Below are 26340 nucleotides of genomic sequence, written 5' to 3' on the forward strand. Positions count from 1 at the left end.
ATAGGGAGAAACATCAATACTGAAGAGTTAATTAAAGTAAGAACTTTGTCTTGGTCTCAGTATTATTACTTACCCGCTTTGGCCCACTAAAAATCTTCCTGGTGTTTTCCTTAGATTTATCACCTTGTTTATTTGTGGATTTCTTATTGCCTTCAGGCACACCAGATGCATCCTCTGAGAACTCCAGAAGATCTGTAAAAGGTAAATATAGACATGAAACAACTATATTGAAAGCTGTTGATCTGCTAGAGCATTTCTTGCATCTGACATTTCTACATGTATAGCTTCTGAAATTATATAATAAACAAACAATCTTCATCAGAAAAATCAGCTTTAAAGCCAAACAGTTCTGGATGCAGCTCAGGTTTACTGACTGGACTGTCATAATACATAGAAGATACATTACAAGGTACACGATCACAATTATTATAGCACCTCTTGCCCATTGTGTAAGCTTCAAGTTATTATTTCCCATTTTATACTCCTGTGAATCCCAGGTTACCTTTTATATGTGCCTACTTATGGCTTACTGCTACAACTCTGAGCAGCAGACAAATTAAACAGGAGATGGGGTTCTTCAAAAGTGTGAGATTAAGAGATTTAGAAGAATACTTCCCACTACAATTACGGGACTGAAGAATTGATCCTACTTCACTTCTCATGAAGGCAGCCTGTTTATATTTGCTTATTCTGCTATAAACAGAAAAATATGGTCATCAGCTCAGAAAGGAGTTGGTTAGAAGGAACTGCTGAAATGGCCTTTCAATGTATTCAATACTTGCCTTACCAGTAGTTCTAGTACTCAGTTTTGGACTGTAAATCTGCAATTCACTGATCTAATTAAATCCTTTTTTTTTTTTTTCCTTTAAGCTTGTGTTTTATTTGAAGCATTATCCCTTGGAGTCCTGCTTATGTTCTTTTACTTGGCACAAACCAGAAGTTACCATAAATTCCAAGACGGAAATAAAGACAGGCACAGAAAAGCACTGTTTCATCTGATAAACAGTTTAGAAAAACAATCTCTTCCAGAGAAGCTGCTATTTGAAAACTGCACTGCAAAAATACAAGCAGGTTGGATCAGTTACTCTAATCCCACGTGCACTCACATCCAGTAAAGAGGACCAGCCAAGCACCTAGGTAAGGAGGCAATCAAAAGCAATTTAGGCAAGCAAATTTCTAACGGCACTCACAAGGACACAAAACTTATCTAGTCTGGGGGACGTAAGTATTATTAAAATAAGGCTCAAAAGTTTCTTAAATCGCAGTAAATTTCAACGGGCTTGGCAGCACCAGGTTAGGCAGGATGCCCACTGCAAAGCACCTACCAGAAACAACCTCTCACGTCCCAGCCCACTGGTTTTCAGTTTAGTTGTATGTCAGCACAAGAGCTTAAGAACACAACATGAACAATCCCTCTGAAAGTAACTGACTTTAAAAGGTGTTTTGATAAAATTAGTCTAACAGAGGAAAAATATTACAGACCAAGTCTCATTAACTTAAATAAAGCAAAACTACTTCCAAATCTTTATATAAAAAGTCAACTTAGTCCTTTGCTGGAACTTAACAATTAAAGGAGTCAAATCAAATTGCTTTGATACGCATCCTTACAAATCCTGCAATACTTTTGAAGAAGCCAAGCTCTGAATTCAATTCCCAAAGAAAGTCAAACCAACCGAACTGGACCCTCCTACTGTAGATTAAAAGCTAAAAAGTAATTCACTTGACTACATAATCAGAAGCAGGCAAGTCACTCTAGAAAGGCAAGATGTGTTTTCACCCACCAAATCAGCACAATAATTTGTGCCTTGTGCTAAGACTTGGAGCTGGTATTGTGGTTAATAATGATTAATAGTGCTCTATATCAAGTAAGCCACAATTTCAAAAATCATCTACATTTCTTTGAATTCTACTCCTAGGTGATCCTGAACTACCCCATTTAAATTAGGTAATTTGAAATTCAAAGAAACTTCTTGATAAAAACATTTCAACTCCTACTTACAAGAGGATAATTTTGCATTTTTTTGATTTTGCTAGCATATCAAACACTTTTATGATTAGTTTCGTAAGATTACCTGGAATGCTTGTATTTGAGCAATGCTCTTTGAGGCCTCCTAGTATCCTAAAAGCACTCTGCATACACACCTTACCAGATGTTCAAATCTAAACTAAATAGGGTGTGGGGGAGAAGTCTTTTGTTAATGTTGAGCCAGGCAAAGACGCAAGTAGATTGGTAACCAGTGACACTAATGAAGCTTGTTTTCCACTGGCTCTCTCTCGTATGGATATTTTTTCCCCCTCGCAGAAAAGATGAGCATATTGACCTTCTTCTCAATATGGGAGCATGTAAGGCCTTTCCTCCTCTATCCAACCATTTTCAAGGCATTTATAATCTTTGAGATAATTTGTCTGTCTCAGCTAAAATTGGAAAGATGTTCAGAGACCAACTAGAAGACACCACCACAGTAAATTTCCTGGGGAAAAACAACCTAGTTTTGTTTTAGTGCCTGACGGTAATTCTGCAGATTTTGAAGTCCAAACAGGACTCTGCCTTTGAGAACTTTGATGTACTCTTAACTGGCTAAAAATATTTACCCAATTAAGGTGATTCAGTTTTTGAGGAGATGCAAAGGAAAAAAAAAATAGGGCAAGCCTGCTCACCAGAAATTAACTGAGTGCTAGACGCTGATATACAAAAGCTAATTTATTATCCAAAAAGATTATAGGAATCTTATCTTGATCACTGAAAGGAAAATGAATGCACGTCACAAAGGTTAAGTTGTATATCAGAACTGACTTACAAAGCAAAAGGCTAAGCTGCAATACTGACGCTACAGTAACAGGATAACTGCTACTATAATTTAAATCAAGAATACTGTAGTTCATCATTACTATACTGCTTATGAGATGTATAGTGAAGGAGGAGGTGAATCAAATAAAAATAAGCATGTTAGAGAGGATAGGTCTTCATACCTTCCTTTAGCAGAAGGTTTCAGGGCAACTGCTCTATCCTGTTTATGTCAATCTACACAGAGATACAGAAATGTTTAATTTTAGTCAACATTTTTTCTCTTTTCTTTTTTTTTTATGCCTGTCACTTTCTGTAATAATTTTATTGTCATTGGCCAAAACGAAATGTAGTTAAGACAAGCATTAACATGGTCCTAGGTGTCCCAGTTGAACAGGTGAGAAATAAAACATTTGGACACTACAAGTTCAGAAGTTAATTAGAAATCTTAGTGACCACCCAAACCACTAACAGCCATGGCAGGATCTTTAGAAAAAGACAGAAACAAACTGAAAGCACAGTTATTTCCAGAAGTGTAACAGTCCCAAAGATACAGGTTTGCTCTTCAAAACTGAAGCTTAAAGTTATTTTTGGTTAAGCCTTACCCTTCCTTGTCATTAGTTCAGATTTCTCTTGGATACAACTCCCCATTGATTAATACAGCCAAGTAATTATGTCATTTTCCTCTGGTATTAAAAGCTTCTCTTTACTAGAGTCATCCTGTACTCTGGCTAGTGAAATGATACAGGTACCGTTTTGGCTCTAGTAAAGTCTCATCAGTACTTTTAGCTTCTGGCATTCTTGCAGACTACAGCTGGGAGGCTCATGAGTGAAAGGGGCTTTCATTCATAAAAAAAAAAATAGGCCCAGATTATGGTAACCAAATCAGTATTATGGCAAAAATTTTGTAAGACTGTAACAGAAAGTATCAAATCTCTTGAAAAACTGACTATGCCATATAACATTCTGTACACTCAGAACATCAAAATCAGTCTTAGGAATTTCTGGGGCTGGAATTTAGAGAGGCAATCTGGCATCTCACCTGTCAACCTGGAACGGGAACACTGGATTTTTATCTGTGGGTTTATTGATTAGTACAAAAAAGAACAGCACACACAGAATTCAGGTAGCATTAGCACCTCTCAGTACTGTTTGTAGCTTCAGGAAAAAGTTTTATTGTGCAAGGTGTTCTGAAAGTTTTTTCTGAGGCTTGTATTCAAAACTGGCATTTTCCATGGACACAGAAGTCACTTTTTTTCCATTATGTAAAGACGATACCTCACAGCAATGTCACATTTTACCGCAACTTCAGGCTTAGATCCAGAAGTCCTTGATAAATTCTCAGACTCAGAATCACTATATTTAAGGACCTTAATATGGCTGTTCTGGTGCTCAAAATTCACAATGGTCTGACAGAAGACAGCATGAAATATATCAAGGAGTCCTACAAATTTTAGGGCAACATCAGACTCCCTGTTTTTGTAATCTGTACTACAGGATTGAACTAGGGAATGTGCTGCAACTTAGGGAAATAATTTCACATCACCCTTTCAATTTTCAGAAGAAAAAATGCAAGCCAAATCTCACCTGGCTACAGTGGCACAAAACAGGAATCAAATGACCAAAGGAGATGCAAAATAAAGGGGAAGCATCTCTCAGCAGAGGCACTGAGAGGTAGCTCTTACCTGAGAAGTGGAGAATTGTATTAAGAAACTAACAAAACACAAATTTACGTCTACTTGTGCTATGGGAATCTCTTAGGAAAATATTTCAGAGAAATAATCTGTGATACCTCCAAGTATAATGGCCTCCTTGGTGAATGTAGTGCTGAATGCAAACTGTAGATATTTTGAGACTCCAGAGGACAGCAGCTGAAAGGATTACTTGATGGGTCAGCATCTCAGCTGCATTAACTGTATAAGCGATTTTTTTTCTTGGAATAAATGGCTGAACAAAGAGTTGTCAGAGAAAGGGACTCAGACGGAGTATTTCATAGGCGGCCCTGTAAGTTAAATCCATTTTCCAAAGAGCCTGGAATGCAAGTGTCTCATCATAATTAAATTTTATGAAAACAAATCAAGGGTTTTTTTGTTTGAAAACATGATCTTCTCATATAACATCAGTATCAATTTGGCCCTTTTAGAATTTACAAAAAAACCAAAACAGTTACATTTACCTTCGATTAAAAGGCTTACAGATAATTCTGTTTTTAGAGACTGCTATAATTAGAACAGAGAAATGAATGTTTTTTCCTATGAAATTTTATTTCTGGATTACATTAGCAGAAACTATTTGTAGGAAAAAACAGCTTCTCCAACATTTGCAAGGCTAGAATTGAGTCCTACCCTCTCCCCATTACAGTTAAATACATCTTGCCAAAGTCTTAAAAAAATGTAATAACTTCAGTGAACGGATAAAAATTTCTCATGCTTCATGCTCCAAAATGGAGGACCAAAAAGTTCCGTAGAGCAGTGGCAGTGTTTCGAAATACTTATTCCAACATGCACGATTCTTTGGCATTAGACTTTTTCAAAAAGAAAAAGCTAAAAGAAACCTTTCAAAGTTATTCCTTTTCTTCTTCACCAACACACCTCAACTCAGATCAAAGTCATTACGTGGGACCCAACCAACCACCAAGCAAGTCTCATTTTTCAAAGGCACTCAAACACCAGAACTTGCTCAGCAAATTCTGCGTGAACAGTTTTACTTGTGTGTGTGTATGTATGTATGTGTGTACACACACACTTACCACCCATGCAGAAGATGGAGATATCTGAAAACTGGAAGCAAAAGCAGAAATACATCAATATGCAGAGGCACACCAAAAGCCAGTCATCTCATTGGTACTCCAGGGGTCCCCACAGCCTCTCCCTCAAGCCATGCATCCTCAGATAAGATGGAACTTGAGAAAGTTCTGTTTACAAATGCATTCAAAAGCGCAACAAGGATATTTCACATCTCTAAGAGCTACTTAAATTTCTGCACTCAGCTCCGTAATTCCACGTTAATGCGGAGCTTCTGTGGGAAGATACCTGCCTTCCAGGCATATACACTATATGCTCAACACACCAAAAAGGTAAGAATCTTCCGTTCAAAAATAAAAAAACTCTACCTCTGGCAAGAGATCAAGGGGTAGAAAGCATACTTCAAGACAGCTACAAAACACCAGACAGGACCACAGCAGAAATAAGCAAATTTAATTTTTAGATTTCCACATCAGTAGTACTGTTCAACAAACTCCTAGGTATACTGCAAAAGGAACAAAATATAAAGGTCAACTAAATTTAAGTGTTAAGTATGTATTCCAGAAGACTTCTGCTTACCTGCGTTAGTACTGAGCTGGCTATCCTGGGAACAGTTTTCATTGCCGTCAGAGGTTGTCTGTAGTGAAGAGGATGGTGCAGTTCTACTTCGTTTTTTGTTAGCTTTCCTTTCCGCTATCTGCCACTCTTCATCTTCATCCTCGCTTTCACTCAAGTCATCAAACCCAAAGTACTTGATTTTGTAATTGGAACTCCCAGAACTTCTAGAGGCGCCTTCATCTCCCCCTCCCTCATCTTGATCATCAAACCCAAAAAACTCTAATTTGACATCCTTTTTGGATTTGGTATTGCTTGGTCGAAACCTGGTTGTAGTTTTTGTAGTAGCAATGTCTGCTTTTTTTCTTAAGCGTCCAGCTTCTCCCAAGTCAGTAGGGGTTGCTGTGGTAAATTCATCAATTCGTTCCATGGTATCCTGTATAGTAACATTACAAACTGACAAGCAAGATGGATGTAGAACAGTGTAGTCTCTAGTCCGTCCAACCGTCCCTCTAAAACTGGTCCCACTACTTAAAGAAACTTTTCGTGTTGGGTTCAGACCATCATTATTTGACTCATTGTTTGCTTTGGATAAAGACTGACTAGTACCATCCATTAGCTTGTCAAAATTTGTTGCCCCCTGCGGTTTTGCTTTGTTGGATCGACAATATGTCCTACAGTTGCTTGGCCTAGGAATAGTTTGCACAAGTTCTTCACTAATGGCTTCCTTTGGATTTTCAGTATCTTCTTTATCACACTCCTCATCCTTGCTCTTCACCTCTGAGAGATGTTCATTGTCAAAATCTAATATATACTCTCCAGTTCTGGTGTCTTCAGTTTCATCCTCCCATTCATACAAGTGAGTTCTTAATTGCCCCTTCATCTGAGATGTTTCTGATGGAGACTCTGCTGTTTTTCCAATGTGGGAGTCCCAAGAATCAGGCAAGTCCTTGGCTTCAATGTTGTATCCAGAAGTGTCTGTAGTTTCAGCATTGGTTTTGTTACTGTCTTCAGCATTCTCATAGATGAAGTGACTGTTCTTCTCATTATCTTCATTCAAATTCTGTATTTTATCTACAAGAAAAGATAAATGTATTACTAAAAAGCATTATTAAAAAAAAAATAATCATCCTTGCGGGCAACTTTAAAATGTCACATTACAACAGCAAATATTCAGTGTTCAATGACAGAAAACATTAAAGAGGTACTTATCCTCCTGGTTTATACTTTAAGCCTTCCAGTTTTTTGCTATAATAAAGAATTCTCACCATTTCTAGCAAAAATATACACTAACTTGAAATAAGCGTCGCTTTGAGAAGATGTGCATCATGAAAAAAACAATAGTAAACCCTAAATACAACCACTTATTTATCTATACAACCTACACAAAAAAAGAAAGTCTGCAGCAAAATTTTCAGTTAAGTCAATCATCGTTCAATGTTTCACACACAAGTGACTTACAGTAAATAGAGACAGAGAGATTATAAAGCATTTTCTAATTACATAAGAAAAAAATTTCCTTCCTGTACATAGGTTATAAGACTGTCGTATTTTATTCTTATGTAAACATACCCCCCCATCCTTGTTTACATCAAGCTATTGCAACTACACTAGTGTTTCAAATGAAAGTTTTGTGATATAGATTTTAGTGTCTGATTTGCTTCAGATGCCCTACTTTAAGTACTTTTTGCTTTTGCACAGAACTTGAAAAGAACAGGTAATATCATTGGAAACACAAAACGTATGGATCAATGAATTAGCTAAGTTTGCACATACTCATTTTTAATACTACAAGATGCATTATAGTAGCCTACTATAGTTAGGAAAGGGGATGCATGGGCAGGTAACACCTGCTCCTTAAGATATTTCTGGTCTAAGAACTACATAGTAGTGAGGCATCACCACAGTAGAAATGAAAATCAGCATAGGCCACAGAACCTACCGATGAAGTTAAATAAATTTGCTGAAAATTATCCTATAATTCACTGCCTAACACAGTAACCGTACAGCTACTAAAACCAGTGAAAGTAATCCACTAACATATCTGTACTAAAAATGCTACAGTCCCTCTTACAAACTGTATCATAAATTTTCAATGCACCTTCAGCAGAACGGCACACAACTTCAGCAGCTGTTATTTTATTTTGCTGCTTCAAATTACAATATTTGGACTTCCAGAAGAAATACAGAAAATGCAATTCTCATCACAATTTTAAATTAAATAACTTCTGAAGTGCAGGTTCTTACAATGAACTTCTACGTATCTGAAGAAGAGCTGCCGTCAAAAGTTAGTCTTGCACTTCTGCAACCCGTAGCCACGCTTGCATCTTATGCTGTCAAAGAGCACAAATTGCACTATAAGAAATCAGGTTTTGTAAGACTTGTTTCCAGTCGACCAGTATCCACACAACAGTAATGCCAGGAAAGACAATACTAAGTCTTCCACCTGTTGTCCTCTAAAGTGGTAGGAAAACCATTCCCTTTGGTTTTCCTGAATACCAACAAAAGCTCAGCGGATTTGGTACCAGCGTTTCATGAAGACTGCATCTGCATCTGCCATACTCTGTTGTTACACCTCACACACACACAAAGATACCCAGAAATGTGAGTGTATTATTTCCTGGAAACAAGATGAGCAGAAATTTCTTTGAAGTTTCTGAGGCAGTGTAACCAAACACAGGAACCAGGGTGCCTGCCATTACCATCAACACTCGCTGTACTGGCTGTCTGGGCCAGGAGAAGCAAGATAAGAAGTCTGACTGGCATGCAGAAGACACTGATGCATAGAAGAGTAGCACTGGAGAAACAGAAGCAACAGGGACAGGAACAAGTAGGAAAAAAAAAATGCTAGAAGAGAACATGCTTAGAAGACACAGGCGCAGAATGTTACAGTAATAAAAGAGGCAGAATGCAACTGGCAGAATGCAACCCCTAAGGTTCAAATTTGTTAGGCAGCAAATGCTTTATGAACTCATCAGTAAAATGAAGGCTTTATCATCCTTTAGCGCTAGTCCTGACTGCATTAAACTTCATCAGCTACCATTTACCCAAATAGCACAGAAGTTTCATAGCACTGACCAAAAAGTTTCAACCTTCCTGATTGTCCTGGTTTCAGCTGGGATAGAGTTAATTTTCTTCCTAGTAGCTGGTATAGTGCTGTGCTTTGGATTTTAGTATGAGACTAATACTGACAACACGCTGATGTTTTGGCTGTCGCTAAGCAGTGTTTACATTGGTCAACGACTTTTTTTTTTTCCTTCAGCTCCCCATGCTCTGCCAGGTGCCCAAGAAATGGGAGGGGGCACAGCCAGGATAGTTGATCCAAACTGACCAAAGGGCTATTCCATACCATATGATGTCATGCCCAGTATATAAACTGGGGGAGTTGGCCAGGGGGTAGCAATCGCTGCTCGGGGACTGGCTGGGCGTCAGTCAGCAGGTGGTGAGTAGTTGTATACTTTTTTTTTTTTAAATTATTATTATTATCATTTCCACCCCCCCTTTTTTCCCCTCCCTTGGGTTTTGTTCCTCTCTCTCTCGTTGTTTTCCTTCTCATTATAATTCATTATTATTATTACTATTATTTTGTTCCAATTATTAAACTGTTCTTATCTCAACCCACGAGTTTTCTTACTTTTGCTCTTCCGATTCTCTCCCCCATCCCACCGGGGGGGAGTGAGCAAGCGGCTGCATGGTGCTTAGCTGCCGGCTGGGGCTAAACCACAACACTGATGCGGAAAGTGAGCATCAGTACTGTTCCAGGGACTTTTGGTCATGTCTTTTCAAATTAAAACGGCATCATCTAAATGCCATCCTTGCACATACGGTTTATAAAAGAACTTTAAGGTGCAAGAAGAAAATTCTAGTAAAAGAAACTACTACCAAGTCAAGTTTTGCAGGAAATTGGTTTAATCCTAGCTGAAATTCCGCAGGGGGACAGGACAAGTAATGTCTCACAAACGGCATCTAAGTTTTCTGGGAGTCCAGCTGAGGTCTGCCATAGAAGTTTACATACTCAGCTAGAAATAACAAAAATGCTCTTCACAGAATGTATGAAATGCAAAACTAAATTCCCCAAAGAACACCAGTCCTAGCCATCTCAGTGATGGAATCTTGTTTACTCTTTTTCAGTATCAATATACTATACAAGAAATCTTGTTATTCCCACTTCTATCTCATGCTTGTGATAATCTAAGAGGCCCAACCCGAATTAACCTTTCTATAATCAAAGAGTGAGTTTGACAGTGTAAAATATGCTCCTTTCCCCCCCATCTGTTTAATATTATTGTGCAACTGAAGACTACCATAATACTTGGGCATGAAACCCAACAAATTAAACTCAAAAAATTTCCAGACTTTCTCTCTAAAATACACTATTTTGCAGCCTCACCACTACTGTTCTGTATCTGAGTACGTATTTACTTGAATTAATAAAGTCTAAACAACATTTTTAAAAAGTACATTTATAAATACGCCTGTCTTGGCTTACTAAACAATACTGAATTGTTAGGAAGAAGTTTCAGTATGCATATCTGGAAAGGGAATGATTTTCCCATCCTAAGGAAGTCCGGGATTTTAAAGAGCCACATTTCATACCAGGACCAAATCACATCTCATCTTCCCAGGGAAGCAGTAGAATACACATGTGCATATGCACATTACAGCCCAAGAGTCAAATAATTCAGGAATCTGTTTTGAGATGAAAAAAGCTGAAATATAATTTTACATTGTCTTAGCCTGAATCATTATCATCTCAGCTACAGTCTGTACTCTCAAGCAGAAAAGGCGATCAACACATCAAGCCTGGAAAACAGACTGAAGGGGCCAAAGATATAAAAAAATATATATACCTCATACATATCAGTAGCATTGACAAAAAATTAATGGAAAAAAGTTACAAAGGAATCTGTCTCCAAAGAAACATTAATCAACTATTCTCAAAGTTTGTTGGTTTTTTTGTGGTTTGGGTTTTTTTGTTTGTTTGTTTGTGGGTGGTTTTTTGTTTGTTTTTTTTTTTTTTTTTTACACTTTGCTACTAGCACATCACAGAAATCATGACTACCCTATAATACATACTTTCACATATGTTCACTTAAAACTCCGGATTTTTAATACGCAAAAAGCAAATATATTCAGGGAGTGCATATTTAAGTCTTTCACTTAAGGACACTTCATGTAAAACATACTCCCTGAATTCTTCCATTCATTTATCAGTTCTGAAGCACTGTTTAACAGTTGAAATCACTTTACTTTTCAGTCCCTTGCCAGGAAGTTACTGTCAGTAACCAAGAGCTAAAGGCATAATCTACTAGGTCTTTGTAAGAAAGATGATCCTATGACACCTATATCAACTACAGTGCTGCGTTTATTTTTAAAAGTTTTTCTAACATGCATTAGATATTTCACCAAGTAATAATAAATCCAAACAGGTAACTAAAATTCACTCTTAATGAAAATATTAATTTTGATGATGCAGTTACATACACTGAAAAACTGTTCTACAAATTTTTCTAGAATATTTTAGAATGCGCTAAAATTAGCCTAATATTTGTAGGACTCTGAGCAAGCAACAGTCCCATCTAGTCATCTGTGACCTATTAAGGGAACAGAAACTTTCTACTCTTTTATTGCAACAGCCTCATTTGGACAAACTGAAGCATCAGTTGAGATACGCATCATGACACAACAACCCTTTTTCACACCTATTTTCTCCATTTCAATTTTTTTTGTACTTGCTGCACTGAGGTTGTTACACTTTTTTTTTTTCCAGGGTGGCTCCTATTCTCATCTCCAATTTCACACTTACCCAGCCTGCCTGCTCTTCTCCTCGTGCTCGTTCCAAACAGTCCCAAGTACAAAACTGAGGAAACTGAGCTAGCTATTAATTCCTCAATGCCAGTGTCCACCACCTCTAAGAGAATCACCAAAAATGCACAGGTACTTCAAGGCATTAGTACACTTTCATATTAGTAAAATTTGATCAGACTGGGTTAAGGCAGTAGCACCATACATTTAGTCCTTCCAGCCTTGAATTCCTTGTTTTTCTTCATCTGTAAATGTGAGTGAAATCACTTTCTCCAGTCAGCTCAGCTGACTAATAAATAACAAATGCATTCTATCCCAGTCAAACGGCTTTATTGATGCTTGGTTTACTACACTTCCAAGAAACGATCTCAAAAGCTAAACAGTCATCATTAATAGCTCTTCTGTACCACAGCAGGACTTCTGTTGCCTTTGTATAAGCGATGCATCATTTTAAGCACGTGCATAAGCAACTTCAAATTTTGAGTTGTCTCTGAAAAAACTTCACAAGTATCAACAAAATGTTACATCTCATTTTTCACTCTCAGCTAGTAATTTAATACAGCATACAAGGTTACTCTTAAACAGCAAATAAGTGGCAGTTAACCTCCCCCTTAATTTTGCACGTATCAGACACCAAAATTTTAAAACCACCCAGTTCTTCAGAAGTCTTAGTAACCGCAGCAGGGAGGTTTTTCCCATCTCCAATAATAAGCAAGGCTGATGGAAAATGTAACCAGTAAACCATTTACTGTACATCAGGCAGAAAGTTTGGCTTTAAAACTGGATCATCAGAATGCATTAGTGGAAAACTAAGCAGTGACATTTAGAGGAATACTTCCTCGAAGGATACTTTGTCAAGCCACTGTTTTCACCTCATCAGTGGGTGAATAGCTGTCAGGCTGAAGCTTCTACAACAGAAACTACTGCAAATCACTTGCTAATTGTCCAAAGGTGTACAACACCAGCAATTCCAATAACCTTGATTTTTAAAATTACTATATTTATCTGTAGTAACTATTACAGCAGAAGCTAGCATGACTGTAGGAAACATATAACATATAATTTTATTTACAGATACAGAAAGCACAGAGAAAATACAAGAAAATGAACTCATTTTGAATGATTAGATATTTGTAGTTCAAAAGAGGCATGTAATTTCTCCTCCCAATTTTAACTGCAATTAGGTTCTTTTGGGGCTCAAATACCAGAATAAGTCTCCCAAGTAATTTCAGATCAGCAATAGCATATAACTATATAATTCACCAGTCTTTTTTTTCCCCAGGTACTAGCACAATATTCCTAAGAACTGTAACAATCTTTTTTAGTAATCATTATTTGCTTTCTGTTTAAATCTCTAGAACTTAATTACCAGAGTATAAGAGAACCAATCTAAATGACTGGCAGGTCTAAATTAAACGTTAACTGACAAAGAAAAACACCCACACATTTATACAAACCTCTTGCTTTAACAGGGATGTCTTAAGTATTGCTGATGAATTTAAAAAAAAAAAAGTGAAACTTCTACTCTTTCCCACCAAACCCATTGACATGTTTTCCCCAGAGATGCATACAACCAAACTTCGCAAAGCTGTATTTAAGTGATTATAATGATCATCCCAAGTAACCTTTGTAAGATAACCATTAGAGACAAAAATTCAAGTTCATACACTGCAAGATATTAAATTTATATAAGATAATAATTTATACTCCTCTAGATATATGAAAGTGTTCAAACAGTGGGAATGTAACAGTTCTCAAAATCCCACTGCTTTTTCAGTAATAAACCTTTGCTTTTTCAGTAATAAACCTTTAAACATTAAACAAATACACATCTAGACAACTTACATCATTTAGACGCACATAAATATTCTGTTAATATCTTTTTGAAAAATACATATTTAATATAAGCACTCACTTACTAGATGGAACAAATGCTATTCTACATATCCAACAGAAAGGAAAATGCCTTGTGGCTAGCACAAGTAGCCATAGTGGGACTACCTCTTGCCTTTTCATTTTTAAGATCATGTACAAAAGGGAGAATGCAATTCTAGACTTAATTTATTTTTTAAAAGATTAAAAAAAAAGATAAATGAATCCTCTTTAGAGATAAGACACCTACATCCTTCAGCTGGACATCTCTGATAATTTTGACGTTAGGATGTCTCAGATTTCAGCTTTATTTTTTCATTAAGTACCCATAACACATCTCACCCTTATTTTAAAAGGTTTTTCTTCTTAAGAAACTAATGTCTACCTGAAAATGCGCTCTCAAACAGCCCTCAGAAGCATTACTATTTCTTCATTGTACTATATGAGAAAAGGAAGGAATACCTCCCCACCCACAAAATATTTAGTTTGATCACAGTAATAATAAAAGACACCATGTAATTACAGACTTGAGATGGTGAAAGGTCTAAAAAAATTGCAAGGCTTTCAGAAACCGCCAGAGTGAAAAGAATCACTTTCTTTTTTTTTTAATTGTATGCCATCCATAAAATAAGTCTTTTAAACTGAACATTACAAAGAAAACAAGTTACTAACTGAAGATAGACAACTTCCAATATGCTTCCTACCTTCAATCTTTAGCTATATACTGTCTTAAAGAACAAAAAAAAGTGAAGGCCAATAGTTTTTCCAGAGCAAAAGCCACACTAGACCAGTTGAGCAGGACCTCTGGTACTAATTCAAGCTGCCTTCTAGCACAGGCAGTGAACATAAAGGGACTCTAAGGAATCTCTCTATTCACCTGGCTCAAAAAACTTCACTTCTGGATTGATGATGAAATAAGAAAAAGAAATTGCTAGAAGAACCAATAAAGAGACCATATGGCAATTTATCTCCACAATTGGCTAAGTGATTCCAGTCACTTTATACTGTACACAAAATGGCAAAGAACCATAGAGACAAATGCATAAAGGATTTAAAAATGCAAAAATAAGAGTAATTCTAAACCTGACCATTGACCATCCCCCACTGCTTGGAGTGGTGTGGAACACATTAATTACTTCTTTCTCACCTCTGGTTATGACAAGTACACATAAGGAGAATTTACTGGTACAGGCAACAGAGAGCTGTGACAGCCACTGACCAACATGATCTCTAAGTACAAGGCAGCTCTGTGAAACATGTGAGCATGATCCCAGGAGCTAGAAATAAGCATCAAGAGACCAAAAGGAACAGGCAAAACACAGCTGTATTACCTACAGCTGCAACAGGCCAGCAGAGTCCAGAGTGGCCAGGAAAAGATGCCTAGTATGAGAAACAGTTCAATGAGTAATTAACGCAAAGTTTTCCTACTGGTGATTTTGAAAGGAGCTACAGGTAGAGAATACTAGAAACTACCTGAAAGTACCTGGGGAGACGGGAGGGGAAAGTAAATGTCTGGGGGGGGACGGACAGGAGCTTAAGAGGTTGCACCAGTGGTCCCAGAAGCCTGAAGTGTTTTTCCAGGATTTGTTATACATCTTGCCAGAGTTGCTCTGTTTTGTCAAATCAGAGCTACTTATCTTTTTGCCTGGACAGCCTTCACAGATTCCTCAGAGAATTTTTTAGACAGCTCAAACTGGTATTTTCTCATATCATCGTTGATGACATACTAGAATACTTACAGTAATGAAACTATATTGATATGATTGACTGATCACCTAGCGTTAGACTTTTAGCATTTGGGTACACATTACAAGAACCATCCTCATTCCTGCTCAAGGTTCATCATAATGGCATTTACCATTGCATTAACTCAAACTTGGTCAAAACCTGCTCCAGGCAGGGGCTAAAAGCAGTGAGCAGGTTAATGCAGAAAGGGGAAACCATAAAAACAATTCTTATAATTTCTCACAGGAGATTAAAAGTTTGACAGAGCCTTTTTACTTAAAGAGGAAACACTGAAGTTTGGAGAAAAGATACCACTCTCTCCATCAACTACTGAAGCTGCAAGAGTTAACAATTTCATACCCTGATCCTTAAGGTACAGCACATACCAAGATGGAATCCAAAACTAAGTGAAGGAAAAAAATCCTTTAGGAAACCAAACAGTCTTCTTGGCAAAAAAATGACCATAATCCAAGCCAACCATCCAGAAATGTATCCTCCAGCCTAGTCCCCATTTCAATTTCATTTCCATTTAACTTACAAGACTTAGTTGCTTGGCTCCAAGTCTGAAAATATTTTCAGCTCCATAAAAATCAAATCATCATTAATGGTCTAACACTAATTGCCTGAAGTCAAACACTATATGCTTTTGTTAACAATTCAGTGATAGAGCCGCAGAACCTTATTTGCTATTTTAAGTTACTTGGAGCACAGAGCAGTCTCTTAGGCTGTGAGAACAATGTCTCTTAATGTAAATTTCTGTCCTGAACAGATTCAGGGCTCACAGAGCACACAAAGCTCGTTTCCCCACAACTCAACCACTGCCTCCCCACAGCCTCCTCAACACCAGCCTGCTTGACTGGGCAGCAGACAGCACACACTGCAGATCATGCGCCACAACATGTGCTGGCTAGCTGGCTTGCTGCTGCCTTTTCAAATGGATTAGGGACCCAGTTATAACCACATTTTCCATACCAGCGTGCAGACAAGAGAGAGGTAAGGGAACAGATGAATCAATTCAAGTCAGTTTTTTCACTTCACCATTTTTCATGGCACTTGAAATAGCATTGTATCTTTTAAATCTCTCCTTACCACTCAAAGTTTGATCAGAACTAGTTAACAAGTACAAACGTTATTAGGAAATTGAAGAAAACAAAAGGACAGTCAATATTAGCCTTGGTATGCTAAGAAAACATGCTGAGATGTCAAAATACTATAATCACATATGCAATATAAATGCTTATTTCTTCTATTTACTCATGGAAGAGTTGCCAGTACTAAATGTTAGCCCTACTAACTTGAACTCCAGGTTAGTTTTCTCTCATTTGTAGCAATTCTTGATGAATGCTAACAAAAGCATCCTCCAAGCTACAAACAAAAGACATATTGCCTTCTATAGCTTTTGTAGCATGAGATCTGATGCTCCTTCATTGCTGTGTAACCAGCTGTAGAAGCCTTCATTTTAATACCAAAAGGAGCATGACTGAATTATTATACACAGGAAACAAATCTATAAGCTTAAACTAGGTTTCTTTTAGTATTAGCCATACAAATTCACAGAATTCATTGCGAATGTATAGATAATGTTCAAGTTAGTCAGAAGCAATGAAATCTTTAAAAGGGCAGGCAGGTGGCATGATGCCAATTTTATATTCCTCTTTTTTTCCTCTTTAAATAGACACCTGACTACTAAGACAGATGGAAAAGCAAGAAAAACAAAACATCAAGGAAAAGAAGGCAGTAAGAAAAAAAAAAATGTATCCAGGGCCTTCAGATCCCTCCAGCTACTGAGGGCACATACATTAACAGGCTACAGCTCATGAACAGACCACTGACACAGGATGTAGGAAACAGTTTTTTAAGCTCATTATGAGCTACAGCTCTGCCTGATGTTCCTGAACACTCGGAAACATTTATTACAGCTCCATTACACCACCACCAATGTTCCCAAGCATAAAGCTACACCACTTTACTCTACAACTTGAAGCTGACCAAGCTAAAGGGAAAGACGAATCTTTACCAGGTGCTTGTATCAGATTCCTCATTTCTGGGAAGAGAGCCCAAATGAGACATACACACAGTGTCTTCTCTGGTTTGGACAGAAAACCAGCAACTGCAGAGAAGCCATGCTTTTTCTCCAAATAAGAAAAATTTCATTACAGTTTCTCTCTTCTACTCTACACTGGAAATGTTTTGGTTGGTAAGGAGAAAAGGTTACAGACTAAACTCCTTTGATCCATTTTCTGCCTATGATCAAACAGCTGGGAAACACAGAAAATGCTTACAGATATAAAATACACAATTCTAAGAAATGGACAAAATTTATTTAGATCCATCATTATCCATTGATGCCCATAAGATCTTGAAAAGCAGTGCCCGTTAGCAGGCATAAACAGAAGATATGAAGCGTAAGAGCCTCAGAAGATTAGACTCTCAAGACGAGTTTCATGGTTGACGATCACTAAAATAGCTAAAATTATAGAACCACCACATCCATAGCTATGATTACAAATTCTTAAGTAATTCTGGTTCTTTACTCTCTTTGAATCAAAATGAGTTCCCAACAAGTTTACGTGCAGGTTGGATAGACACTGTTTGCCTCTGCAGATGTTTTAAGCGGCATCTTCTTTTGCAGAAGAATTCCACAGAAAACCTTAAAGTGATGAGATTTAATGTACTGCCATCACAGAATTATTTTCCTTAAGAATAGTTTGCTTTTCTTGTTTCCTTTCCAGCACCCTGAATATCAAAATTCTAAGGCAATTTATAAGAAAAGTTTGAATTTATTATTTATTAAGACTATGTATGAAACAAGTTCTCAATCACATTACATCATTTCAGTTAGAGTAGCTATTCTTCTAAACATGTAGCTTGGAAGACAGAAGACACCTCTTCTTCTCTCAAATCACCTAGATGCAGCCTTTCAGTTTGGTAACACAGTGTTCAGCATCTCTAATAAACCATTATTTTCATTCCATGAACCCAACAGATTTTCACATTTTCAGAACATGAAACGTTCTGCTGCTGCTGCTGCTGTTAGCACAACACCCCACCATGCTATGGCTCCACCCTATGAAAGGCTGAACTCTAACCACCACATTATTGCTTCTCACCTTGGACCCCTAAGCCATAAGAAGTAATTCCTTGTTGACTTTTTTCCACTGGGAAAACGTGCTACCAGCAGGCATTCTGAAAGGTTGTCTTACACTGGTGCAAAAATGACACCTCCTGTCAGCCAGTGTACAGCTTTTTAAGTCCTTGTATTTCAATGGAAATGGAAGCCGTTCACGGGGGTGTAGGCTGACATGACCACCTTCCCTCTTGTGCAGAAAACATTCACAGAGCTAATCACTAGCCTTTATCTCAGGCACAATTTTCAATGGTATGGGAAGATGTTTTTTGAAGTAACAATCTAGCTGCTTTCCCCCTCCTCTTCTACTTCTTCAGCTAGCAATCATCAGATACTCTGCCTGATCACTGATCTTTCATTGTATCTTAAAGTCACTGCGTATCTCAATACCACCTTCATACCAATCTATACACACGTACTTGGCCAAACCACACATAGTGCTGTGTTCAGCACAACTGCCTTCCCAGCAAACATTTTTGGGGAAAAACACCAAACCTCAAAATTACTAATTTACTCCTTCATTACTAAAGGCATTTCCTCCTCCAGTTAAAATATAACTAAAAATTAACCTAGGCTGCTTGTCATCAGCTACATCCAGCCTCTCAATTTCTATCAAATTAAAGCCCTATAACTTCCCTTGCACTTCGACCCTTTTTGGTTTCCCCGGTAAGTATTTTTGTCCAATTTGCACCTATAGCCTTATAGCTTGTCTTTCACAGCTGGAATAACTATCATTCCTCCTTCACTCTTCCTTTTAATCTTGCTTAAAACTCTTCTACAACATTCTGAAAACCTCATTTAAAGTCAGTTTTTCTTCTGGTGAGTACTTACAAGACAAACATTACTTTTTTTTTTTTAACACTGCCTCACATCTGTATCTATCTACATTCATAACAATATAAATTATGATGTGACTCTACAGACACTGATATTATGTAAAAACCCAACAAACCACGCAACATGTTATCAATGCCCACACCCAACTTGCATGCAAAGTCCATAACTCTCAAATGAAGGACAAACTGCAGTTTTAGTAAACAATGCTAAACCCCCTTCCTACAGAAAGAAAACTAGTTTTTGTCTTCCAGCAAAGAATTAAGCTTTGAAGAACTCTACAACACTGCAAGCAAGACTACTTGGTTGGAAATCTAAAAATAAAATGGTCCTGAAGAGACAAGAAATTGTGCAACATCAAATCCAGTAGTCAGAAGAGCTGCTACACTCTATAATACAAGAGTTGTCAGAGCCTGAACCAGCTGTACCATGTGTTCACCTCTGATGGAAAGTCCAGTGAAAGAGACACATTATTCCTCACTGGTAGCTCATAAGGGCACCTTTTGCTCAGAGCAGCAGGAGAAAGCTGACCCAGGAAGCTAACTACTTTGCCCTTGTAGGGAAAACAAGACAAAGTGTCATGGGCAACATAAGGGGCTGGCACATGCCAAAAAAAAAAACAACTTGTTTTCACCAACTTCTGTAGTATGAGCCCTTATGAAAAAGGGTATTAAAGCATATTATAACATAGCAGCACTAATAACTGTCAAAATAAATGTATCCTTCGGCTAAGTCAGTCTGAATTCAGACACTACTCATAGATATGTTGAAACCCTCTACTGAATACAGTAGCAGTTTCTTAAAAGAAAATGTGAGCTAAGTTTGAACTTGAAAAACATTTTCCATACAGTTAATAAGATCTCGGCAGTTTGAACCTGAAATGGCTTCCTTACCAACTGTTTTCTGCTTTCCTGCATGCTTTGGCCTGCTTAAAAGGCATGCACGTTAACAGGTTTTTTTCTTCTACAAGTACTGACCAACTGTTTTGAATGCAAAGTTATTTCAACTTTTTAACATGAAAGAAGTTAAGAAGCAGTCAAAAGTTTGACCTTTTAAAAACCAACTGTTCATTGTACAAGATCATAAAGAAATAATTATTTTAAAAGTATGCATTCCAAAAAAGGTATTGAGAATCTCATTGTTGTTTGGGAAAGGGGAGTTACAGATTGAGGGAAAAAAGTTTTGTGTGCTCTGTACGTGGACATACACAGTATGCATTTCCCTGTCACTAGGAAAAATATGTTGCAGAAATGAGAAGATTCCTTCCTAAATACTGGGGTCTTTTTCCTGTATTGCTATTTTAGCAAACCAGTATAAATACTGAAATTTAAACAGAACTTCAGTCATTTCAGACTTTTGAAAAACATTGAAGAAAAAAACCAACACCAAATCTTCAAAGCAGTATCAGAGTAATACCAAAGCAAAAAAAAATTGAGAACAATTATCACACTAGTTTGAACTTGGGCTACTGACACAGCAAGAAAATTCTGCGTGTAAGGGGAGAAGGGTATCTTTAAAAGTGGGAAACATAGCAAAAACAATTGAAGAAGAGAGGACTTGTGGATAAACCCCAACTATCTATATACTCAGCATAACTACTGCCATCTAAATAAACCTCGTAACACTGAAATTCTATGGGCATACATATTTTCTGGCAGACCTTTACCCTTCTCTGCTATCAGTTTCTTAACACTTTGAGCCAGCCAGAGCACAGCTGCAGTTCTTTTTAATCATGGTTGCTGCCAGCTGTCTCTTAAGAGAGCCAAATGCTCAGACCTCAAACTTTTTGCTCCATTTTTGGACAGAAAATTACTAAACTGAAATTCTTCCTCAAGAGGTAAATAAATTGCACTCAACAGCTCTGCAGAGGAAGAAAGGTACGACTGCTCAGACCTAAGTATTATCTTAAATATCCATGTCACCATTAAACACAAAATAGAAGCTCTAAAACAATTTGAAAGGAATACTCTGGCAAATCTTATTGTCAAATGTAATTACGTAACAAACTTGCATTTGAGAAGTTGAAACTTAACTCTAAAGATAGGGCTCCCACACCCACATAATCAGGATGCAGAGGCATTGCAGACACATTCACTACGGTACTATCAGGATAGTCTGGTAGGAACAGACCTGATGACTTGAACTATCTTCTTTTCAGGGCAACCGTTTTCTGCAAATTATTCACTCAGTATGCTTTTCAAGCAACTAAACACGACTAGATTCTGCATATTGGGTCATGAAGTAGTTAAGCACAGTTGTATCCCTTTACTCCTGCATTGCATAAGCATAAGTTATTATGAAGGATTGCATTTGCCATTTTGATGTGCTATCGATATGTGCATGAGCCCCAAGTGAAAAATTAGGGCATTAAGAACTACCCAGAAACACAAAAGAACTGAATAGCAAACAACAGGTAAATGTTTCCTTACAGCATCAAGAGCAAAACTACTTCCAGAACAAAGACTTGTTTGCATACCAGTACCTAGCAACAAATGACAAGATGCAGAATAGCTATTTTCATATTACTCTAAATGTTAGGAGAAAAAAAATGCAAGTATCACAAATACTTTACATGCAATAATTTGTCCTTTTAATCTTAAAAAGCCTCAAAGGGCACTGCCGAGGCAATAACCACAAAATCTGTACTTAGCATCACAACACAGCAGAAAGGGATACTATTCCTACACTGCTCTGTATTCCGAAAAGACATTTTAAGCCATTCTATTTTCTATTTCTCCACAGCAAGCAAAATATATTTTCAAGAAATAAACTCAGAGGCTTTAAAACAAATCAGACTTAATCCATGCCCAACTAAAATACTTCTCAGTTAAAAGCATCATTAAATACCTAGTGCTTTAACTTAGAATTAATGTAAATAAGTAATATTATTTCATAGTCCACAAACAGGAATATGAGGTGTGCAAAGATGAGAGAGATCATCCAACCACTTGAGACATCTCTTGACCCAAGTGCCTTCTCAGATGAACAGCATCAACATCTTGGACTAGACCCTCCAAAGGCCTGAGTTACAGAGCTCAGCACCGGGCACACAAGCAAAAGACAGCAGGTCATCATGACATCCAGAGTCAAAACACAAACATGTACATAAGAATGCCAGTAGTATTTCCCTAGACTGAAATAGCCAGAGTAGGGAAAGTAGTTATCCAATCTGAAACGTATTCATACACTAATATAATTACGGAATGCCATACCATCTTTAAAATTCATCAAGCTTTGACTTTAATTTTCATCTGAAAAATCATACTACGCTAATTTCAACACACAAGCTAACATAAATATTCTAAGAACAAAGTTACTAGAAATTTTTTTAAAACTAGCACCTCACAATTTGCTCTGCAAGGCTGTAAGTGTTTTTACATTAAAGTTTGTGTGCAGGTGAATTTAGTGTGAAATACTATTTGGATTTATGCCTTACAGAATAAGCTTAACAGTTTAAAAAACAAATAAACAAAAACCCACCAAGGTGCTTCAGAAATACAAGTAAGTATTGCTCTGTGGGTTTTCACCTTATCCTACTGTAAGACTCTCTCATAAAAAAGCTCACCTTCTAACTACTAAGTTGTTGCATTTTTGCTTGATATGAATTACCAGTATAATGTTTTTCCAATGACTTGACTTACTTTCTAGCCACCAAGTCCTCCTACCTTAACAAAAGTGACCTAACAGTAACTGTTAATACCGAATACTCTTTTGCTATTTCTAATTTACCTGAACTCCTGCTATCTGTAAATTACCTGTTACGTACAGGACTACTCATGAACATTCTTCTGACAGTATTAAGTCTTGATCAAGCAACATTAGGGTAAGATTATAAGAAGCTTTCCACATTAAGAGCTTCTCAAAGCCTTTAAAATGAGACTGTTACAAACACTAGCTGAAGGCTATCCAAAAAAAAAAAAAACCACGAAAAAACCCCAGAGAGACCAGTAAGTCATACCATTGTAAATGAAAGATACAGGTCCTCAACTGTGTTAGACAGTTGCACAACTATTAAAACAACCCAAAAAATGAACTGCTTCTTAATGCCAAACATTAGTTAAAGTTAACTGACATTGCATCACCTTCATTTTAATGTCCAAAGAAACGGACATTGAGGCAGGATAATGCATTTGGAGCAGAACTAGCAGGCTAAACTGTAGCTCTCAGCTTGCCCATAGCCATGTTAAGTCACAGTTTTCACCTTGTTCTAATTCTTAACCTTATTTCACCTAGCTTAAGAATTAAGACACAATGATGGCACATGCTATCAGTAAGTCTTGAGACCTCAATTCATGCACTGTCTAGTCAGTATCAGGACAAGGACTAGCAAATTGCACTTAAAACAAGTTAACAAGCACTTTCATGAACATCAGTACCAATATAGCCTAGAGATACACTGTTGTATGTGGGTTAAGGTTGAGCTCACACTGCAGTGTCTCTCACACTGGGAATATTAATATCATTCTATCTGCTTGCCTTCCTCCTGCCCCCTTTCTTTCCTCTTCAGGAATAGTAGAGCTTGCTGCCTCAAGGATCTAAGCCCTTTGAACAAATCTGGTTGAACCCGGTGGAGTTCAAGAGTCACCAAGAAGGGGAAAATGATTATGGGGAGGGTGAGGACATGTAAGCAGAAGAAGTGCATACACTATACCTTAGGAGATCACACAACAAGAAACAACCTTTTTATTGTTACTCAGTTTTTCTCCCCCAAGTTCCACCTTCACCCATGCCCCCAACCCCAAATCAATAAAATTAACTCTCTCCAGTTCTGAAAGACAGCCTCATACCATCAAACTTTACTTAATAGTCAACAGAACAAAGAAACCTTTGAAGTACCTACATTGACACTGGCTAACTATACCACTATCTCTAATTGCTCAATGTTCTGAGTGACGTACTCAAGAGACAATTTTTATTTATTTTGGATCAGTCTACACAAGCATAATAGCTGCTTAAACCATCCAAGTTTCATTTACGCTAACTGTCCAAAATAAACACTATCACCAAAACTACAGTCTTGGTTTCCTTACCCTTAAAGACCCTCCTAGTATGTTTTGCAAAGATTCATTCTCAGTTGAATTTAATTTCTGAAGAAAGCTATGAAATGAGGTTTTATCTTCATTTGACTGGGTGTAAACAGAATGTAATAGATTCTGAAAGAACAGTATCATCAGATCAAGATCCACCTTGTCCTTCACTACTTCTGGCTGAATTGCAGTCAGTAATAAATACTTCAGGAAAGCACACAAGAATGGAATTCCTTAAAACTGTTGTTTAAGTAACTTCCCCCTCCGCATCCAGACCACCACCACACTCAACAGCCACCGATACACTTATCCACCAAGATTCATCAGCTTCATTCCTTTTAGAGTTGTCTATATTTATGGTATATATAGTATTGTCTAACAAGGAGTTCTAGAATTTAAATAAGCATCAAATTAAAAAGTTTTTCTGCACTAAATATTGTATTTTATTGTTTTCCACAATACTGGAACCAGGAAGCACCAATGAAACTGCTGAAGAATGTTCCTCTTGGCCTTTCATGCACTATGGATTTTCAGAGCTCCATCACATTTTCTCCCCACAGCTCTCATTTTCTTTTCCAACCTGAAAAATACTGTTCTAACAAAGCTTTTCTACGTGGAAACCATTTCACTGTAAAACCTGCTCTACTACAATCTCTCATTAACAACCAAGGAAACTCATTACTATTTCTTCTCCTTGTAAATATTTGGGGATGAATCTATTCAATCTCTTATGAAAACTATATTCAAACTTAGCAAAACATAAATTGCATTTCCAGACTGAAGGTGGATCATACTTACAGATAAATAGACTGCAGAAAACCATATGAAAACGAGAAATATTTCAGCAGCAAAAATAAGAGTAAGATCAAAAGACAACTACACGTCCCACCAATATGTCTGTCAAACTACGGTTCAAATCAACATTTTTTGGTTTTTTTGTATTATATCACTAAAAAATTTATCTTGCAAATAACTGAGCTACACATATCTTCCACTATTCAGTATCTTCTTGTCCACTGTATTACAACAGAACAAGTCCACTCAGATTTCTGATCCTTGGGCTAACTTAACTATATCTGAGAATTCAAAGTTATGTAAGTTCTTCTCATTAAAGTTGTTTATGATAACCCAGAGCAAGTCAGTAGGTATCACCTTCCTCAAGGTTCATCTAATGTGATCTTCTGCCCAATTTTAGAAGCTGCGGTTTAATCAGCCCACTATACAAAAACTTCTAATAAGGTACAACAACATCTGATCTTGTCTAAGAATGACTTGAACAAAACTACAGCAATGTTCAGCTCCATGGGGTTTGTGAATTCCCTCTCAAAAGTATTAAGATATTTTACAAACACTTCAAAGCCTGACAACGGCCCCTAAAAGACATGTGACAGAATTCTGTTTCATGAGTCTAAAGCTTTATCAATGCGTACATAAAAAGATGTGCTAATTAAAAAAAAAAAAATATATCCCTTTGTGCAACTGAAGTTCAGAAAACTACTTTTTCCATCCAAATAATTAAATAAGGCAGGTTGTAAGCTGTATCTGCACTTGCATGGTAGTAACCATGTACCCGCACTAAATTCAAGCCACCAACTTAAGAATAAAGCATTCTATTATTACCAACGCATCACTCTTCAAAATACTACACGTTAAAAAAAAAACAAACAGAAATGCACTGAGCTTAGAACAAATTCTAGAAAAGGAAGATTATTATTCCATTCTATTCGAGGTGGACTAACATACTACGTTGAATCTAAAGCACTGTACCTCAATTTGCAGACATAATGATAAGCGTGCCAAGGATCTCAGACAGAGAAAAATGCAGAATGCTTCCTGGTGTTTTTAGTTAAATAGCGTATCCTTTAC

The 26340-nt window shown here is 37.2% G+C and overlaps 1 protein-coding gene across 5 annotated transcripts in view; it reads right to left on the reverse strand.

Moving 5' to 3' along the window:
- WAPL (WAPL cohesin release factor) overlaps positions 1–26340 on the reverse strand; it is a 74570-nt gene that overhangs the window by 42987 nt on the left and 5243 nt on the right. For all 5 annotated transcript variants that reach the window (XM_072869315.1, XM_072869317.1, XM_072869316.1 and 2 more), the window contains exons 3-4: positions 6109–7158; positions 74–192 (exon numbers count right to left, since the gene is read on the reverse strand). In XM_072869315.1, the coding sequence (XP_072725416.1) occupies positions 74–192; positions 6109–7158 (1169 nt within the window). The remainder of the gene's footprint in view (positions 1–73; positions 193–6108; positions 7159–26340) is intronic.

Source organism: Ciconia boyciana, chromosome 8, assembly GCF_034638445.1.
Source record: "Ciconia boyciana chromosome 8, ASM3463844v1, whole genome shotgun sequence".
Taxonomy (NCBI): Eukaryota; Metazoa; Chordata; class Aves; order Ciconiiformes; family Ciconiidae; genus Ciconia; species Ciconia boyciana.